Source organism: Notolepis coatsorum (genome assembly GCF_963971535.1).
Source record: "Notolepis coatsorum genome assembly, chromosome: 5".
Taxonomy (NCBI): Eukaryota; Metazoa; Chordata; class Actinopteri; order Aulopiformes; family Paralepididae; genus Notolepis; species Notolepis coatsorum.
The window spans coordinates 92,866,445-92,887,535 of record NC_140169.1 but is presented as its reverse complement, the minus strand read 5'-3'; the positions used below and the strand labels follow the sequence as shown (position 1 = coordinate 92,887,535).

Here is a 21,091-nt window from a genome sequence, read left to right as displayed (position 1 = left end):
ACATGGAGTACTGACATGGAGTACAGACATGAAGTACTGACATGGAGTACAGACATGAAGTACTGACATGGAGCACTGACATGGAGTACAGACATGAAGTACTGACATGGAGTACAGACATGGAGTACAGACATGGAGTACTGACATGGAGTACTGACATGAAGCACTGACATGGAGTACTGACATGGAGTACTGACATGGAGTACAGACATGACGTACTGACATGGAGTACTGACATGGAGTACAGACATGAAGTACTGACATGGAGTACAGCCATGGAGTACTGACATGGAGTACAGCCATGGAGTACTGACATGGAGTACATACATTAGATTCGATTAGATTCAAATGCATTATCATTATACAGCACAAGTACAGTACAACAAAAATATGTTTGGCATCCAACCAGAGTGCAAATGTAACAGTAAAGTTCAATAGTAATATACAATGTATAGGTGATTAAACTGAGTATAAAATATATAAGTTAGTACTACTGGGTGTAGTGCTAATCAGGTGTATGTACAGATTTGTAATACAAATATGTACAGTGATACAGGTATAAAGACAGTATCAGATTCCTTTATTGTCACTTATTTCAGTACTTTACAGCAAGAAGAGTGAACATCTATTTATTGTGGTCCCTCGACTATAGCAGCTTCCAATAATAAAATAGAATACATTTAGCATAGAATAAAATAAGATGACTAAAACAAGATTACTATATACAGTTCTAAAAAGTGTGCAGTGCAATACAATACATTTAGCATAGAATAAAATAAGATGACTAAAACAAGATTACTATATACAGTTCTAAAAAGTGTGCAGTGCAATACAATACATTTAGCATAGAATAAAATAAGATGACTAAAATAAAGATGACTATATACAGTTCTAAAAAGTGTGCATTGCAGATCAGGATTTAGATATTATACTATGAAATTGAATAACAAAATGGCTATGTACAGTTCCAAAAAAAAAGAAAGTATGTGGTCCACCAGCTCTGTCCCCTGTCCACCAGCTCTGTCCACCAGCTCTGTCCCCTGTCCACCAGCTCTGTCCACCAGCTCTGTCCCCTGTCCACCAGCTCTGTCCACCAGCTCTGTCCCCTGTCCACCAGCTCTGTTCACCAGCTCTGTCCCCTGTCCACCAGCTCTGTCCACCAGCTCTGTCCACCAGCTCTGTCCCGTGTCCACCAGCTCTGTCCACCAGCTCTGTCCACCAGCTCTGTCCCCTGTCCACCAGCTCTGTCCACCAGCTCTGTCCCCTGTCCACCAGCTCTGTCCCGTGTCCACCAGCTCTGTTCACCAGCTCTGTCCCCTGTCCACCAGCTCTGTTCACCAGCTCTGTCCCCTGTCCACCAGCTCTGTTCACCAGCTCTGTCCCCTGTCCACCAGCTCTGTCCCGTGTCCACCAGCTCTGTTCACCAGCTCTGTCCCCTGTCCACCAGCTCTGTCCCGTGTCCACCAGCTCTGTCCCCTGTCCACCAGCTCTGTTCACCAGCTCTGTCCCCTGTCCACCAGCTCTGTCCCCTGTCCACCAGCTCTGTTCACCAGCTCTGTCCCCTGTCCACCAGCTCTGTCCACCAGCTCTGTCCACCAGCTCTGTCCACCAGCTCTGTCCCGTGTCCACCAGCTCTGTCCACCAGCTCTGTCCACCAGCTCTGTCCCCTGTCCACCAGCTCTGTCCACCAGCTCTGTCCCCTGTCCACCAGCTCTGTCCCGTGTCCACCAGCTCTGTTCACCAGCTCTGTCCCCTGTCCACCAGCTCTGTTCACCAGCTCTGTCCCCTGTCCACCAGCTCTGTTCACCAGCTCTGTCCCCTGTCCACCAGATCTGTCCCGTGTCCACCAGCTCTGTTCACCAGCTCTGTCCCCTGTCCACCAGCTCTGTCCCGTGTCCACCAGCTCTGTCCCCTGTCCACCAGCTCTGTTCACCAGCTCTGTCCCCTGTCCACCAGCTCTGTCCCCTGTCCACCAGCTCTGTCCACCAGCTCTGTCCACCAGCTCTGTCCCCTGTCCACCAGCTCTGTCCCGTGTCCACCAGCTCTGTCCCCTGTCCACCAGCTCTGTTCACCAGCTCTGTCCACCAGCTCTGTCCACCATCTCTGTCCACCAGCTCTGTCCCGTGTCCACCAGCTCTGTCCCCTGTCCACCAGCTCTGTCCACCAGCTCTGTCCACCAGCTCTGTCCCCCGTCCAACATGCCACTGCTCATATAGCCGAAACACAACCAATCTTTCACCATCGACTAAAAACACACTTCTTCAATCAATATCTGAAATGAAAGAACATTTATTTTTTTAAATAAATAAATACTAACCTTCTTACTGTCTTCTACTATCATGCACTCTTCCACTAATTAATCTTTCTTGTCTATATTACTACCTACTATACTAATATGTCTCTACTACTATGCACACTGCAGCACCCAAGTTTCAACACTGTTTGATGAACATTGTTACTCAGCTGAAAGAGTTGTACCCTTCCTGCTGACTTGTCGTATAGAACTTGTAAGTCGCTTTGGATAAAAGCTAAAGTCAGCTAAATGACTAAATGTAAACGTACATACAGCACTGTTGTACATGCTATCATACAGAGTATATGGGTAGACTATAGTGAGGTGGGTAGTTAAGATTATTATGATTATTATGATTACAGTGTAGAGCAGTTGTAGACAGTGAAAGCACTATAGGTATAAATTGAGTAGGCAACAGAGTTCAGAGTCGTGCAGTATGGGTAACAGAGCCTAAGGTGTAGGCAATGGAGTCAGAGTTCAGAGTTAATAGGGTATGGGGGGGGGGGGGGGGGTGCTGTCAACGTGGCACAGAGTTCAGGGAGATGACAGCTGAGGGAAAGAAGATGTTCCTGAGTCTGCTTGACTTAGGGGCCTTTCTCACTCACTTTATTCGTTTCCATTCCATTCCGTTCTAGCCCGTTCCGAGATCTAATGCGAACTTCCCCCCTCCCTCTCCCCCCTCTAGTTTGTGTACACACTGCAGTCTTGGTTCGCTCCGGGTTCTGTTTACGGTTTGCCTTTTGAGCGTTTACGCTTGCCGTAGGCGATGATGTCACGTTCGAAAATGTAAACAGGAAGTGTCTTAACACGACGGCGGAGACTGGATGATGATATAAAATGAACAAATAACCAATAAATATGAAGTTATATTTGAACCTCTGTTGTCAAGCCTTGTCAATATAACCCACCCCATTTTATCACGAATGGATGGTGTTGTAGAGTCCGCTTTTGAGCGTTTTGCAGGGTTAGCGATAACACTAAGCTAACGGCTAACGCTAGTTATCTTAGCCTTTTACTAGTAACATTGCTGCATCGATTATATTGAATGTCATTGATCTACTGGTCGACCACGGCCGACTGGTTGGGCACCACTGGTCTAATAGAAATAAATGCATTCGAACAAGAAAGTATAGTATACAGCAATGGCTAACGCTAAGCTAATGGCTAACGCTAGTTAGCTTAGCCTGTCCAGCAGCTAACATTATCCCATCGCTCGTGGCAATTATATTACATGTCATTGATCTACTGGTCGACCACGGCCGACTGGTTGGGCACCACTGGTCTAATAGAAATAAATGCATTCAAACAAGAAACCAATGTATAGAAATAGCATGGCAAACAAAAATTGCCAGGCCTAATGCGAGCCAGAAGTGCTGTGCTTTGTAACGTGGCTTCATGTTTTCATCCACTGAGCTGTGAGGCTCCACAATGCTTGTTTTTGGTTGAGGTCTGAACTCTCAAATTGCCCATAAATATCGTTTTTCAAGCAAGCATGACAGTAACGACGTTGTGTGTGTCACGCCCCCCGCTCCCACTGGCCCGCAACCGAAACCACCTAATCCAGGTGTCCCAGGTTCAGCGGGGGGTAAAACGAATCAGCGCCGGTTCGATCCCAAAAGGGGTGTGTCCGTCTGAGTGAGAACACTCCCCCCCCGTTCCCGGGAGCACTGATTCGATCCCAATACGTGAGTGAGAAAGGCCCCTTAGTAGTGTATCCCGGAGGGGCTGATTCAAACAGTCCATGATTGGGATGAGAGGTGTCCTTGACAATGCTGCGTGCCTTCCTCAGACACCGTTTGTGATGAATACTGTAGACTCAATGGCGTACCTGTGATTTTCAGGTGTGAACAGCCAGGCTCCTGCTGGTGTGAATCGAGAATTGACACTTCACAGCGCTTTCCACGTCCTGTGTGTCTGGCATAAGGCTGGTGTTACACAAGCATACTTCTACATGCAATCAGACTGTGTGTGCCATGCTGTGTGTTGTACAAGAGTAGAGGCAGCGCTGCATAGGACTGTGTTTCAGGCTGTGTGACGTAGAGACAGCTCTGTGTAGGAGTCTGTTTCAGGCTGTGTGACCTACAGGCGTAGAGGCAGCTCTGCATAGGGGTGTGAGCAAACACGGCAACAGTAAGTAAACTCTGTTCCATTGAGAATGTTTATCTTGTAAGTTGAAACCGGCTATACACCGGCAATGGCATTCCAACTCCTGTGTCACCAGATAGGTGCCAGATAGGACCCGTAGACCCCAGGGAGATAGGATTAGGACTGTGAGGGCCCGTAGACCCCAGGGAGATAGGATTAGGACTGTGAGGGCCCGTAGACCCCAGGGAGATAGGATTAGGACTGTGAGGGCCCCGTAGACCCCAGGGAGATAGGATTAGGATGGGTAGGGGGCTCGGGTGACAAAAGAGGAGAGACATTGCAAGGTTCATCAGGGTTGGGGGACTCTTGAGACACAGGGGTTGAGAGATCACAGAGTTCATGAGGAGCAGATCCTCCCGGGATTACATAATGTAACCTCCAGGGGCCACAACTGGGGTTACAGACGTAACCTTGCTGTGGGGATAATGATTCTGCCTCGGCAGAACCTCCCCAAGTTCTGACTTGTTTCCCTGGACGGGTCTTCCCTGCATTGTGGGGCACCTGCCAAGGTAGTGACCTGTCTCTCCACAATATAAACAAGCTCCACTGCTCATCCGACCTCTCTCTCGCTGAGCGTGGAGCAATTCAGTGACTTCCTGAGAGCCGGTGAACTCCTCTCCTGACGTGGGACAAGTGAGAGCGCTCTTTCTCTCTTGGTTTGCGTGCACGGATTCAGCTATCTATCTTAATAGCTAACAAGATGAACCCCTCGAGCATGTCTGAAACGTCCTGAGAGGATAATTCATCTTAAAAGTGGCTGTCAGTGCCTCCCTATTCCACCCCTTATTGAATGGCTAGGGTACGGAATCGAATAGCGAATTCTGCCACGCTGATTGAACCCTGACATCACCCCATCAGAAGATTAGCCGCATGGTGGCCGCTTATATCATGGTCAAAAACACTCTTCCTCTCCGCTATGAAAAGATTTGCACAGGCCGGAGTCTGCCTATGGCTGTAGCCCATGAGAGGGCTTCATTAGAGAGAAGATCAATTATATAGGCTACTCTGGCTCTCTGTGCTGAATATAGAGGGTTGTAATTCAAAAACCAGACCGCACTGGGGTGATAAACCCTCTGCATCTTTGTTATAATTATTTAATTCTGAGGATGCCTGTAGAATCGAAGTGACCACAATCACCATGATTGATCAGAAATGAAGCTTTCAGAAGATTTGCCTAAAAATAGTTTTCCAGTTTCAAGTTTCTCTATTAGTTGTCATAGTAAAAAAATACAGAATAAGTTTCCATGAAATGCTTTTTTCTGTATGAGCTCCTGGGAGTGTGCTAGATAAAAATAGATAAAAAGTATAAAATAGAAAGTCAAAAGTATGTAAACAAAAAGTCAATATACAATATACAATACAGAGTAAAAAAAGAGTAACAGTGAGTTACAGTACAATACAGTATGCAGTACAATGCAGAAATGGGATGAGGTACAACTTAGGGTAAGGTGCAATGAGGTATGAATTGTAGTGCAAATCTCTTTACCAATATATATAAAGTGTGTTAAAGTGGGTGTTACGGTGCGTGTTTATTTAAAGTGAGTGTGTACATGTGGATGTGTGTGCTGTTGATGTTTTGCTACATAGTGTCATTGTCGTTGAGCATCCTGATGGCCTGGGGATAGAAGCTCCTTCTGAGTCTCTCTGTACTGGCCATGAGACTCCGGTATCGCTTGCCTGACCACAGCAGTTCAAAGAGGCAGTTGTTTGGGTGGCTAGAGTCTTTGATTATTCTCTTAGCCTTGCCCCTGCAACGCTTGTTGTAAATGTCCTGGAGAGTGGGAAGCCCACCTCCAATTGTGCGTTCGGCTGAACGGGCCACTCTCTGTAGTCTGCTACGGTCTTGTGTGGTGCTATTCCCAAACCAGGAGGTGATGTTACCAGTCAGGATGCTCTCTATTGTGCATGAGTAGAAGTTCTTAAGGATCTTCTGACTCACTTTGAAATTCCCTAGGTGCCTAAGGAAGTAGTCCACAATAATTTATTTTGTTTTGCTGACATTCAGGGAGAGGCAGCTCTCCAGTCACCACCGCGCCAGATCCTTTACCTCTTCCAGGTAGGCCCTCTCGTCGTTTGCAGAGATCAGGCCCACCACTACTGTGTCGTCCGCAAACTTGATGATTGTGTTGTTGTTCCGCTGTCAGGAAGTCCAAGACCCACTGGCAGATGTTGTAGTTCAAGCCCAGGTCTCTGAGCTTGACTATGAGCTTGGAGGGGACTATGGTATTGAGCTGTAGTCAATAAATAGCATTCTCACATAATTCCCCTGCCTCTTGTCCAGGTGTGATGCTGCTGTGTGCAGCACATGGGCTATGGCGTCCTCCGTGGACCTGTTGGGGCGATATGCAAATTGCAGGGGGTCCAGGTTGATGGGGAGGGAGGAACAGATGTAGCCCTTCACAAGCTTCTCAAAGCACTTCATGGCTATGGAGGTGAGAGCTACAGGGCGATAGTCGTTGAGGCAAGCAGGCGAGGATTTTTTGGGTACATGGATAATGGTGGACTTCCTAAAGGTGGGGATGACAGCCTGTTCTAAGGACAGGTTGAATATGTCAGTGAATACAGAGGCCAATTGGTCGGCACAGAATTTTAGGACGCGGCCGGGGATACCGTCCGGTCCTGCTGCCTTCCTGATATTCACTTTCTTAAAGGTCCTCCTTGTAGTGTAGTGTAGGACTACAACTCCCAATGTTATTGTGTCAAGTGTCTTGCGTATGATTGGTTACTGTTACGTTAACCAGAGGCGCCTCGGAGCGCTCTGAGTCAGTGTGAGGCAGCCGCCAGAGGGACTGCCTGCGGTTCTACTGTTTACCTGCATTAATACAAACTGTGAATAAAGCACAACTGAGCACTACCACGGTCTCTTCTATTAAGATACAACACTCCTCACCTCATGTTCTGTTCCTGAACACTGAGTCTCCATCGGCAGAGTCCCCCCTGCCGTAAAGAGAAGACTGCTCCACTTCTACAAGGTCCATTTGCATGTTCTTGGTATCTAGGGACATCTATGGATCTCAGGGAATGTATTACCAGTGTCAAATATTGTGTCTGTTACTAGGCTTGAGTAAATTGTAATGACCCAAAAAAAAAGAATTTCATCTTTGACGGTGAATAACACCATGCGAACATTGACCAGTGAAAAATTCAGCGCCTTCTTGAGATCACATGTACAAAAACTCTAAGCAAATGAATAAAGGGAAGATGATTTACAGGGGGTTTTGTAGATACATACAGTACTGCATTTTGCCATCCGGACACATGCCATTTGAAATATGAATATAGAATATATAATATCAGGCCTATAAATTACATTATGGCCAAGTTACACATCTATGGATCAGGCCAAATCTCTTTCCAATGGCAGAGTTCAATCTGGATTTATTACCACCAGACGCCCCTGACTGGGCAGCAAAAACCGTGAATGAAATCTAGTTTAATGCTGGAAGTCAGATGATTGACAGGGGCTGGCGTGAGCTGGGAAGTGTAGTTTTATGAAATTCGAAAGCCCTGGGTCTTCCCGTTCATAGGACTACACACACGTATGACAGCTTTCTTTACTTCCGCCTACTGTAAATCCTCCGCTTTCCGATGCAATACGCAGAGATTTTTACAAGCTCATATTTCACTAATAACACTTAAAATCATTGGTAAACAAATGTAGTGCTGAAAATATACACTTTGAGTGCTGTTTTGATAGGGTTAGGGTCTTTCCTCTTGGCTACATTTGAAAAAGAAACGCAACATTAATTACGTTCTGTATTGATCGACTTTTATAGCATGATGTGAATATCGTACCGAACCGCTCAGGCTTAGGTTAAGTTTAGGTTTAGGTTTACTTTATTTGTTCAAGGGGGACAGTGTACATTAATAAAACATTTTACAAATGTAAATGCACCCAATTTTGGCCAAAAGGCTAATTTCCATTGGCAGTCCCCCTGCCAGAAGGTACAGGCTAAAATCCTGTGTAAAAAAAGGGTTAGCAATAAAAACAGAATAAAATCAAGATAAATAACATTAGAATAAAAACACAACAAAAGCACATAGACATAGTAGGGATACAGGTCACAATACAGTCATGGACACAAGGACAGAGCACATCATGACATATTAAGAGACCCAGACATAGACAGACGCACCATATCCACACACACACATACACACACAGACACCTCAGTGTTGACAGTGCTGGTTTTCAATGAGCCATTCCCTAACCCTGCACTTGAATGAATGGTATGATGTGGACACTCTAATTGTTTGAGGAATTGAGTTCCATTGGTGGGATGCTCTGTATGAGAAGGGGCTTAAGGGGTTAACCAGTTTAATCACCTGTGCATTGTATGTTACTATTACACTTTACTGTTACATGTGCACTCTGTTTGGATGCCAAACTTATTTTCGTTGTATTGTACTTGTGCTGTATGATGACAATACATTTGAATCTAATCTAATGTCATTTTGATCAGTCACAAATAGATTTCGCTCTACAGAGCATGTGTGTGTGTATGTACAGTAACCTCACAATCTCCTGCATCAGCCGCTGCATTGTTAATAAACTATAGATTTATATGGAATTTGTTCATCTATTCTTAGTCCACTATATCCGTGCGATTGGGTTATTAACGCTGCAGCGCTGTGAGGCAGGCGGCTTAGTGAAGATACTGTACATAATGTGTGTGCACTGTAAAAATTATCCAGCATTTCACAACATTTAACAGTATTATCTTACAGTGACATATTGTAATCAAGGCCCCCTGTAATATCCCAACAAATACATGTAAAAAAGACAGTATCCTTTGATTTCACATCATTTAATTATTATTTCACAATAAAATACTGCAATCAAAATCCTCTGTAATATCACATCAGATGTTGTAATCTCACAATAGCATAGCAATATTTCACATAATTTAATTATTATTTCACAATAAAATATTGCAATCAAAATCCTCTGTAATATCACATCAGATTTTGTAATCTCACAGTAGCATAGCAATATTTCACATTTCACAAAATCCTCTGTAATATCACAATCAATGTGCAGCCCCCCCCCCCCCCAGTAAGGTTAGTTAGGGTTAGATTATTATTATTATTATTATTATTATTATTATTATTATTATTATTATTATTATTATTATTATTATTATTATTATTATTATTATTATTATTATTATTATTATTATTATTATTATTATTATTATTATTATTATTATTATTATTCTTTTTTTTTAATTATTATTTCAGATAATGGTTGAAGAAGTGTGTCTTTAGTCGACGGCGAAAGATTGGACGGGTTTAGGCTGTCCTAACTGTTCATTCAGTAGTTCATTCCACCATTGTGGGGCAAGGACGGAGAATAGGCGACTTCTCTTTGATGACCCTCCCGGAGCTTGGATAGGAGTAGGTCTGAGACGGCCAGAAGATGCAGAGGGTGTGTAGTTAGAGACCATTGACCGGAGGTAGGCAGGAGCGGTTCCCTTTGCTGCACGGTATCCTAGGTCGAGGGCCTTGAAGCAGATACGTGCAGCAATAGGGAGCCAGTGCAGGTCCCTAAGAAGTGGGGTGACATGGGCCGACTTCAGTAGGTTTGAGATCAGGCGAGCCGCTGCGTTCTGAAGAGGCCAGCGAGCAGTGCGTTGCAGTAGTCGAGGCGGGAGATGACTGTTGATTGGACGAGGAGTTGGGTGGCTTCTTTTGTCAGGAAGGGGCGGATCCTTCTGACGTTGCTCAGGAGGAATCTGCAGGTTCTGGTTGTCGCTGCGATGTGAGCAGAGAAGTTCAACTGGTCGTCGAGGACAACACCAATGTTCTTGGCGGTCGGGGACGCGGTCACAGCTGCATTCTCGACTGTGATGGAAAGGTCTGTCAGGGGGGAGGATTTGGCCGGCAGGTGGAGCAATTCTGTTTTGCTTAGGTTCAGTTTGAGGTGGTTGGTCGTCATCCAGGCGGAGATGTCGGACAGACAGGCAGAGATCCGCTCAGAGACGTGGATATCTGAGGGAGGGAAGGAGAGGAAGAGTTGAGTATCGTCGGCATAACAATGATAGGAGAAGCCATGAGACGTGATAATGTTACCCAGTGATTTAGTGTAGAGGAGAAGAGAAGGGGTCCTAGAACCGAGAACCTGGGGGACACCCGTCCGCAGGGGGCGGGTGGCCGACAGGGTCCCTCTCCATGACACTTGGTAGGAGCGGTCATTGAGGTATGATATCAGCCATGTCAGCGCAGAGCCAGCCACTCCCATTCCTGCGAGGGCCGCGAGGAGGATCTGATGGTGTCGAAGGCTGCAGATAGATCTAGGAGAATCAGGACAGAGGAGAGGCCTTTCGCTTTTGCTAGGTGAAGTGCCTCTGTGACCGCAATGAGGGCCGTTTCTGTGGAGTGGCCAGTCCGGAAGCCAGACTGATTAGGGTCTAGGAGGTCATTCTGTAAGAGATAAGCAGTAAGTTGGTTGGATACAGCACGTTCAAGTGTTTTAGAAAGGAAGGAGAGAAGAGAGACAGGACGATAGTTGCCTATGACGGTGGGGTTCAGGGTTGGTTTTTTTATGATGGGCGTGACTCTGGCTTGTTTTAGGGAGGTGGGGACCACCCCCGAGTTGAGTGAGGAGTTTATGGTTGCAGTTAGGAATGGGAGGATGTCTGGTGCTATGGTCTGGAGGAGTGGGGAGGTTAGCTGGTCCAGCTGGCATGTAGTCGGACGGTTCGACGTTACCAGTGTCAGGGTCTCGGCTTCTGTAATGGGAGAGAAATATGACCAAGGATGAGGTTCTCGATTCAGTATTTGGAATGGGTGGGGGTTGGGAGAAGGAGCTGCGGATGTTCTCCACTTTTCCATCAATGAAGATTGCGAAGTCTTCGGCAGAGAAAGATGAGCGAGGGGTGGGGGGGGGGGGTGAGGAGGGAGGACATGGTAGCATGCAGTTTGCGAAGATTCTTGGCAGAGGCCTCAATCCTATGGTGAAAGAAAGAAGCTTTGGCATTAGTAATGGTTTTGGAGAATGTTAACAAGAGGTTGTGATATGTGTCGATGTCAGCAGTGAGGCGTGACTTTCTATACTTCCTCTCAGCCGCTCTCAGGACCTGTCTTTGTTCTCTCACTGCATCCGTCAGCCATGGACTGGGTGGGGAACGGCGGGCAGGTTTCTCAACGAGGGGACAGAGCTTGTCGAAGGAGGTTGCAAGGGCTGAGAGGAGGGTGGAGGTTGCCATCTCTGTGGGGAGAGCAGAGAAGGTGTCACTCAAAGGTAGAGCAGATAGTAAGTCAGAGAAGAGGGTGGAGGGGGATAGGGAGGGCAGGTTGCGTCTGAGTGAGACTGTTTGAGTTGGGGTGAAGACCTTTCGGTTAAGCATGAGAGTTAGTGAGAAGGATATGAAGGAATGGTCAGATACATGTAGGGGAGTTACCGTGGGGTTAATGATGCTGGAGTTGCGGGAAAATATGAGATCCAAGGAGTTGCCTGCTTTGTGGGTGGGAGGCATGGCAGTGGGAGTCAGGTCAAAGGATTGTAGGAGGGAGACCACTGGGACCGACTGAGATGAGTCAGGCAGGTTGAAGTCGCCCATTAGAAGGAGAGGGGTACCATCTTCCGGTAAGGAGCTTAGAAGCATGTCCAGCTCATCTGTGAAGTGATCGAGCGGACCTGGAGGGCGATAGAGTGTAACAATGGTGAAATTGAAAGGATTAGAAACAGATACTGCATGATATTCGAGAGAGGAGAGTGATAGTTCTGGGAGTGGTGTTAAGTTTGTAGCCCATGAAGGAGATGTCATGAGGCCAGTGCCTCCACCCCATCTGGAAGGTCGAGGTGTGTGAGTGAAGTTATAGTTTGTAGATAATGCTGCAGGTGTTGATGAGTTATTGGGGGTTATCCAGGTCTCAGTTAGAGCCAGGAGCTGCAGATTTTGACTATGGGCGTAGGCAGTAATGAAGTGAAGTGACAGATGTATTAGTGGCTGTAGGAGGGTAGGAGAAATTAGCCGGGTTGCTAGCAAACTGCCGTGGGTGGGTTGAATCTGTTCTGGAGGAGCAGATTGTGGATATAGGTATGAGACACATTGTGGTGTCAAGAGTGGCAGGGAGAAAGTTGAAGGGAGTAGGGAGGAAGCGAGGTAGTAGAGAAATAGCAGAGTGGGAGGGAAAGGAAAATGTTTTCAGAGTGGAGTGAAAGATAGGATTATGGTGTACTTAGCACTAGGTGGATCCCTGGATCCCTCGGCGAAAAACTCCAGGAAAACTCATCTTTGTCCCTCTTCGTTTCTCGACGCTTCGCTGATGCTAAGCCAGCAAGCCTTTAAATCACTATCACTAATTACTGATGAGTGACACCTGCAGCAAAAGGCCCATGCACAGTGGCCACGCCTCCAGTTTCTGTCAGCTGGGTGAAACTAATTTACAATTAACAATTTCCACAACCCAATTCTTAGTCACACACTTCAAAATTATGTACACAAGTATTATTCAGTTAAATGATCCTACCCTTTCTGCTGTTTCTGTTTCTGCTACCTGTTGAACATAAGGGACACAATGGATAGCCTCTCCTTATAAGGAGCTGGCGGGGCGTTTCTGTATGCAAATGAAGGTATACGAGAACGCGCTTCCAGTTTAAGAATGAGTGACGTTTTTCATTCATGGGAACCCAGCTGCCACTTACGGAGACCATTTCACATGTTCAGGAATCCGGAGGGGGGGTTTTGTAAATTTGTTAGTACAAACTTTTTACCAAGATAGTCACAAAAGTACTACGAACAAGTTCGAGAATGAGAACCAATGTTTTTAATGCATAGGTATATCAATGACAATCGGTTCACTGTGGCATCTCCATGTTGTAAATGGGCTGGTTCCCGTAGGCTCTAAGAGCAGAACCTGTGTAATATTGCCCTATTGTGTTCAAAAGGTGTAACTTTATAGGCCTACTGAATATATATTTCAATGGACAATGATGGAAATGAATTTCCTCCAAAATCTGTGTTTTGTGCAGAAAGAGAGAGGACCAGACAGCTGAGAGTGCAAGAGGGAAGGGAGGAGGATGTGGTAACAGCGGCCATATTGGCCACGGCAGCTATGGCCCGTCGACCACTCAGGGACAAGGAGATGTAATGACACAGGAAATGGGTCCACTCAAAATGGAGTCTAGAGAGGCCCAGGTGAGGTGTATTCAAGGTTTGTTTCATAGGGAGAGATGGAGGCTATGAGCTTCCCATTTCAGGTTGTAAATACTATACTCCCATTTCTCCTGCTTCCTGAATTCAGGTTATAAATACTATACTCCCATTTCTTCTACTTAAATATATCAATAACCAATGTGACACAGGGCACCAGGTTTTTGTGGTCAAGTACAGTGTGGTATAAAACAAATACTAGGTCTAATTTTGAACAAATACAGTTTATTATTTTTTTACATTTGAAGTTAAGTGAAACTACTGTACTTGTTGTTTGCACCTTGAGTGGTAAAACACAGACCAGAAGATATAATAATTGCTCAGTGTGAAACATAATAGTTGTCTGCATTGTAATGCATTGTTTGAGCAATCCTCATGAATTATACACACACACAGGGCTAGATCCACAAAGAATGGATTGCACGGTGCTAATTGCACCCTTACTTACAATTCATTATTAATTGAAAATGGGGGACCCTGATGTAAACAAGACGAAAGTCTTTCTCTGGTCACTTTTAGTGCTAACATAATAGAATAACATAGGTCTGAACTAGTTTTTCTGTAGTAGTTAGTAGAGGTAGTATTTCCCCAGAAGGTGGTATGGCTTACAAATCCATACGGACCCATAGCCTGAAGCCTTATGTACAGATACAGCTGGGAAAAGTCCAGGAGCAGCTGTTTGCCTGCTGTTATCACGTTGCTTGGCATGGTTAATGTTAACAATGACCAGCGGGGGCGCTCTCATACAGCTGGTGACAACTGCCCCCGACGCGCCGGCTTTTTGTTCATTCATTGGAGGAGCTCCGCACAGCTGGTGACTTCATTCATAGGATGCTACAACGTCCTACAGTATGTCTACAGACTGCATGAATGAATGTTGCTGAATTAAAGAATGAATAAGTTAAACGTGTGCATAATACAATAGTAATAATATATAATAAGAATCCAACCAATAGAGCGACATTGTGCAATAAACAAGTAAACAACGTGTCAAATCTAACTTCATTAGATGGCCGACGTACAGTACGGCTCTCTTTTCCATTCATTTCATCAAAAGAAAGCGTTAGTGTAATACTTCTTGGTAACAATAGGTTTGTGTACGCAATGTTGCTGAAATAAAATAATTAAACCGTTAAGACCTGTCGAATTAGCAGTGGAGGTGCTACAGTAGGTGGGCTCTATTTATAATGGATATATTTTGTCTGGTACCGTGGTCTAGTGGTATAGGTTATTCCTTTCAAGCTGACGCCCGGGGTTCGAATCCTAGCCGGTTTAATATATGTATTTTTTTTTTTTATTATTTATCAAATGAAATTGCCCGCAACGATGTGCATAATACAATAGTAATAATATATAATAAGAATCCAACCAATAGAGCGACATTGTGCAATAAACAAGTAAACAAAGTAGGGCATATTTTACAGTAGGGCACTTTGAAACAACCAATCACGTTGCGCGATAGCACGAGCGATGCACAGTCAGGAAGTAATGTTACAGCTGAGTTCACTCATTCCGAACGGACAGCGTATAAATGTATAGATGGAGCTGTACTGTACTGTACCCATTCTGCAATCTGTTAATAAAGTTTTCATTCATTCATCCCCTTAACAATTGTGTGTATTGAGCTGTACTGTATTGTACCCATTCTGCAATCTGTTAATACAGTTTTCAATTAATGTCAGACTGCCAAATTACTTCCACCCTCATCTCCAAAACAGTTGGCGTGAACAAATAATACTAGAGACAGAATGAGTTTAGCTTCTTTTTTTGGTTTTTCTTTTAATCAGTGAATTATATTCCCATCCATATCCCCAACTTTGTGATTTTTACATACTGATCAGACGGAGGCAGAATAGCCTGCACATACATCAATGCATCTCTTGTAAGATATGAATTGCGGCATACATTTTCCCAAACATGGTGCTGTTGGCGTCAAGCACAGGAGGTGAGGGGTGGATTGTCACCACCTGTTTAGCTAGGGCAGAGCGCATGTAGAGGGCATAGAAGAACCAGACGAGGCTGAAGATGCACAGGCCGATGGAGATGTTGATGAACACTTTGCCCATGTCAACCTTCTTCTTCTTCTCCTTGCGGTGCCGCTATATATCAACAACAATCATTCACAAATAATAGACCGGAACAGGAATGGAAAGGAAACGTCAGTGACGTCACATACTGGATTTACTACATCGCCCTCTGTAGAACACAAATGAGCAAGGGCGCACATAATAATAATAATATATTTAACACCCCCACTCGAACTTAGCTTATTGTGGTACAAAACAAAAATATATATATATATATATTCTCCCTCTTTGGCCTTCAATACAAAATAAACAACAACAACAAAAAAAACATATTGGCACATCCATGCTTTTCTTTCACTCTAACTAAGTGCCAAACAAATACTGAGCAAACTTCTTCAGTTGTAGCTTAGTGGCTGGTTTTGTCATCACATCAGCAATCATGTTGTCAGTAGGACAATATTCCAAACATATCCTCCCACTATTCACAGTTTCTCTTATGAAGTGATATTTTATATCAATATGTTTACATCTTTGCCTGTTTACAGGATTCCTGGCTAGTGCAATAGCTCCTTGGTTATCATCATAAACCTTGGTTTGTGCATACTGACATCCATCAATACCCTTGAGTAGCTGTTGCAAATACATACACTCCTGTATGGCTGATGCTAAGGCCATGTATCCTGCCTCGCAGGTAGAAAGTGCAACTGTTGGTTGTCTTCTACTCTTCCATGAAATGAGAGAGCTTCTCTCACTTAGACTGGCACTACGTCCCAACAGGGGGGTAGTGACTAACCTGTGTAGGTGTGACATTGGATTGGCAACCCCCCCACACACCATTGAAATGCTAATTGTTGGGGGACCCTGATGTAAACAAGACGAAAGTATTTCTCAGGTCTGCACCCCCTTAACAATTGTATGTATTGAGCTGGACTGTACTGTACCCATTCTGCAATCTGTTAAAATTTGATATTACATTTACATTTAGTCATCTACCTATTGAAGCGTTGAGAGAAAAAGACAGCCAAGATTGTACTTTAAACTAAATTACTTTTATTTGCCTGTATTCTAAATTACATGCAATGCAAAGTAGAACTGTAATATGTACTTTCTCAGTCAGTGCTAAATGCAGTCCTCTTATGCAGCATCACTTTTCACATCAAAACAAAAGTAGAACTGTTAGTCACACTTATTTAACATGATCAAATAATTATTATAATATTTTTTACTTCACTTTGAAATATTATAGTGAAATATTTTGCAATGTTGTCGCATTTATCTTGTTGAAATCCTCCAACAGGCTCTTTTATGTAAGTTGACTGGTTTGCACACCAATAATACAGTGCAATAATAGAATAGTAGAATAGATAGTAAAATTATGCAATAGAATGGCCAGAGTAAAATAGTGCTACAGTACAATCAACAGCGGGGTGTATTAGAAGGCTATGGTGAAGAGGTACGTTTTTAGCTTATTTCTGAAAATATTAAGAGATCTAGCTTCCCTAATGTCCATAGTGTGTTCCATAACTTTGGTGCATAGTTAGTTAGCAAAGGCTGCATCACTGATTTTCTTTAGACTGTGACTCGGAACCTTCAATAGTAGATGATCGCAATGTTTATACTTTGTATATAAGGAGGAGGACCTTGAAATCAATTCTAAATGTTACCGATGATTACTGATGTAAACAGGGGGATCCTGATGTAAACAAGATGAAAGTCTTTCTCTGGTTTGCATCCCCTTAACAATTGTATGTATAATTGTATGTATAACATCTGCCAATTTTTTTTTATAGTTTTTGATTCGCAGCGGGATCCGGAAGCGCCACTGAACCGTGAGTCGAATCAGTGAATCGGTTCATTGCCGTGAGCGTGTATCGAATCGCTCACTCACTGAAATGATCCGTTGGGCACATCACTGACTGTTGCCTTTGACACACCTCTGATGTGGGAGATGAGGTCAAAGGACATGTCGTGACGCAGTTTGACAAGGGTGATAAATAGCTGATCTATGGGTGAGATTATGGTGCTCCTTGTCTTCTCTGTGTGCAAGAAAGAAAACAAGTGCTGAAGCACTGGCCAGGTAACACCTGTCATCATCTTGCATTTGGTGTCGTTGCTGTCCACAGATGAAGCGGTCAAGGAGCTTGACTCGACCTTGGTTCTCTGTTGGTCACCATCCTCCTTGGCTGCATCACTCTCCTTTTTTCACGCCGCTCATGGCGACTGATGTTTGTTGACGTAGATGGTGTAGACTGTGATGTTGAAGGGAATACAGGTATGTAGTCTGGGTGTGTTTGGTCATTGACCTTTGCTCCTGAATGAATGAATGAAAACGTTATTAACAGATTGCAGAATGGGTACAATACAGTACGGCTCAATACACACTCTTGGATCAAATAACAAACTCAGCAAGGCCAACGGCTTCTCTGTTACAGTGGGTGACAATATTGTCACAAGGAAAGATGAAATTACCTACCTGGGTTCCATCCTAGAGGCAAATCTTTCCTGTGACAAAATGGCAACCAATGTAATAAAAAAAAGTCAACCAACGAACAAGATTCTTGTACCGGATCTCCTCTCTGGTAAACAAGAATACCCTGAAGACTCTGGCAGGAGCACTCATTCAAGGGTATTACGACTATGCTTGCACCTCATGGTACCAAAGCACCTCAAAAGCGCTAAAAACTAAATTACAAACATCACAAAACAAACTGGTCAGACTACTGCTTGACCTTACTCCTAGAACCCACCTCACCCCTGCCCACTTTGACTACCTAGGATGGCTTAGAGTAGACGACAGAGTACAGCAACTTGCAATGGGCCTGGTCTACAAGATACTGTACACTACACCACTAAGATACCCATGTGCATGTCGAAATACTTCCCAAAGGTCAGTGAATACCACGACCACAACACCAGAGGGAGTTCCACAAATCATGTTCAACCCAGATTCGGCTCAAACAAGGGACTAAACACGTTTCGCAATTATTAAAATGATAATACTTTTATTAATATTAATTAGGCTACTGCTGGCCATTCATCAAGCGAGACATTGCTGATTGTTTATGTATTTTATAAGACAAGACTACAGCAGCCGTGTATCTTGGATGTAATGATTGATTGATTGATTGATTGATTGATTGAAAAAAATTAACAGATTGCAGAATGGGTACAATACAGTACAGCTCAATAAACACAATTGTTAAAGGGATGCAGACCAGAGAAAGACTTTCGTCTTGTTTACATCAGGGTCCCCCATTTTCAATTCATCATAACATGACATACAGATACAGTACTGCTACATCTATACATTTATGACATACCAGATTTACAAATACAGTACTGTTTGTGATACAAAAAGAGTCTAAAAAAGAGAGTATATGATAACGTTAGCACACTGTCGATGGCTCATTGATTTAACTGTAGCTACTGTACAGTAGCAAGCCAAGTTACTATGGGGGACCCTGATGTAAACAAGACGAAAGTCTTTCTCTGGTCTGCATCCCCTTAACAATTGTGTATATTGAGCTGTACTGTATTGTACCCATTCTGCAATCTGTTAAATAAAGTTTTCATTCATTCGTTCATTCACTTACCGATCTTTGTGCACCTTCTTAGTTCAAGTGTCGAACGAAGTTGGACGTTGCATGATTGCATCTCCAACTGTGATCCTCGAACCGCACGTTTTGCATACTGCGATTCGTTTTGTTTATCACCGCATAGTTTTTATAACGAAACGCAACAATCTTGGGTAGCATTTTACATTTCGCCGTTCGGAATGAGTGAACTCAGCTCTAACATTACTTCCTGACTATGCATCGCTCGTGCTATCGCGCAACGTGATTGGTTGTTTCAAAGTGCCCTACTGTAAAATATGCCATACTTTGTTTACTTGTTTATTGCACAATGTCGCTCTATTGGTTGGATTCTTATTATATATTATTACTATTGTATTATGCACATCGTTGCGGGCAATTTCATTTTATAAATAAAAAAATACCCGCTGGGATCCAAACCCCGGGCGTCGGCTTGAAAGGAATGGGCATTAAGCACTAGACCACGGTACTAGAACGAAAATATCCATTATATATCCCTTATATGAACCTCCACTAGCAATCGACAGGTTTTAACTGGTTAAAACAAAGTGGGTCTGGGAAATGAAGTGTGGATTCGCGCAAAATGAATTAATATATATACATTTACATACAGATCGTTATACAGTATACTGTGTAGGACGTTGTAGCGTCCGTCTAATGACTTTGCGCCTCCTGGCGGCATAAAATAGAACAGCAGCCTGGGTTCCTAATTCATTTCCGACGTGATATAACCGTGCTCACGTCGCGGCAAAGCGCCCAGGAAAACTAAACGCTTCATCTGTAGTACATGTCCAAATTTCATAAAGATTGATTAGAGAAGAGTGATTAGGAGTGATTCTGGTAAACTGTGTACAGTACAAAAGAAAAACTGAGTTTTCTCATAGACTTCAATTCATTCTGCTGTTTTTCTCTTCCTGTTTTCGCTCGTTAGGTTTTTCTTTTGTTTTGATTCATACATTCCCACGTGGGGGATCATTGGAAAGCAACACTCATTGGCTATAACCCTCCACAACCCTCCACAATCATTTTCGAGATCGGATCTACAGTAGATTGACGGAACTACTGCACCAAGAGTCGGGAGTGGTATTTTGCGCAATACCGTGTACTTTGCACAAGCCTCAAATACCGGCATGTAACTCCAGAACTCCGGATTTTCTCGGATTTTGTCGCTATCGATAGGCAACAAATAAGCCTTAAATTCGATATATATATTGTATTACATGATATGCACACCCGAGCCACTAGGGGTCGCCAAAGTGGCGGTGGGCAAATCGTCCTAAAAATTTCCCATATGTGGGACGGCGCATGCTATGAACAGTATTTTTTATTTATTACATTTGTTTGCATGGGGTCCATGTGTGTGTGTGTGTGTGTGTGTGTGTGTGTGTGTGTGTGTGTGTGTGTGTGTGTGTGTGTGTGTGTGTGTGTGTGTGTGTGTGTGTGTGTGTGTGTGTGTGTGTGTGTGTGTGTGTGTGTGTGTGTGTGTGTGTGTGTGTGTGTGTGTGTGTGTGTGTGTGTGTGTGTGTGTGTGCGCGTGTCGGAAATGCACACGTGAATTTCTGCGGAAATCAAGATCTGTGTCACAGTTACAAAGAGAAACACAAGCACGTATTCTGTTAGAAGCTGTGACCTATTTGTCAAACAGGAAAACCACCCAATAGCTTTTCTTCCTTGCTGTCTTGGTGTGTGCCTTAAAGGCACAGTCAGTGATCCAAATGTAAACAAAGGCTGGCACCACCACCAAAAAGGTAAAGAAACAGCAAAGGAGACATATTTATAAATGTATTGTATCGCTGATGAACTCAGCTCATGATACAAGGACTGACTAAAGGTAAACAAGAGCTTTTAAAGATCCCATGAAGTAAAACCAGGTTC

At 43.9% G+C, this 21,091-nt stretch overlaps 1 protein-coding gene across 1 annotated transcript in view; it reads left to right on the top strand.

The window, feature by feature from the left end:
• Positions 1–13,560: 13,560 nt before the first annotated feature.
• Positions 13,561–21,091, top strand: part of LOC311228275 (centrosomal P4.1-associated protein) — a gene marked incomplete at both ends in the record, with an annotated part of 46,775 nt that continues 39,244 nt past the window's right edge. The window contains one exon of the mRNA XM_084314183.1: positions 13,561–13,581. Coding sequence (XP_084170309.1) covers positions 13,561–13,581 — 21 coding nt within the window. The remainder of the gene's footprint in view (positions 13,582–21,091) is intronic.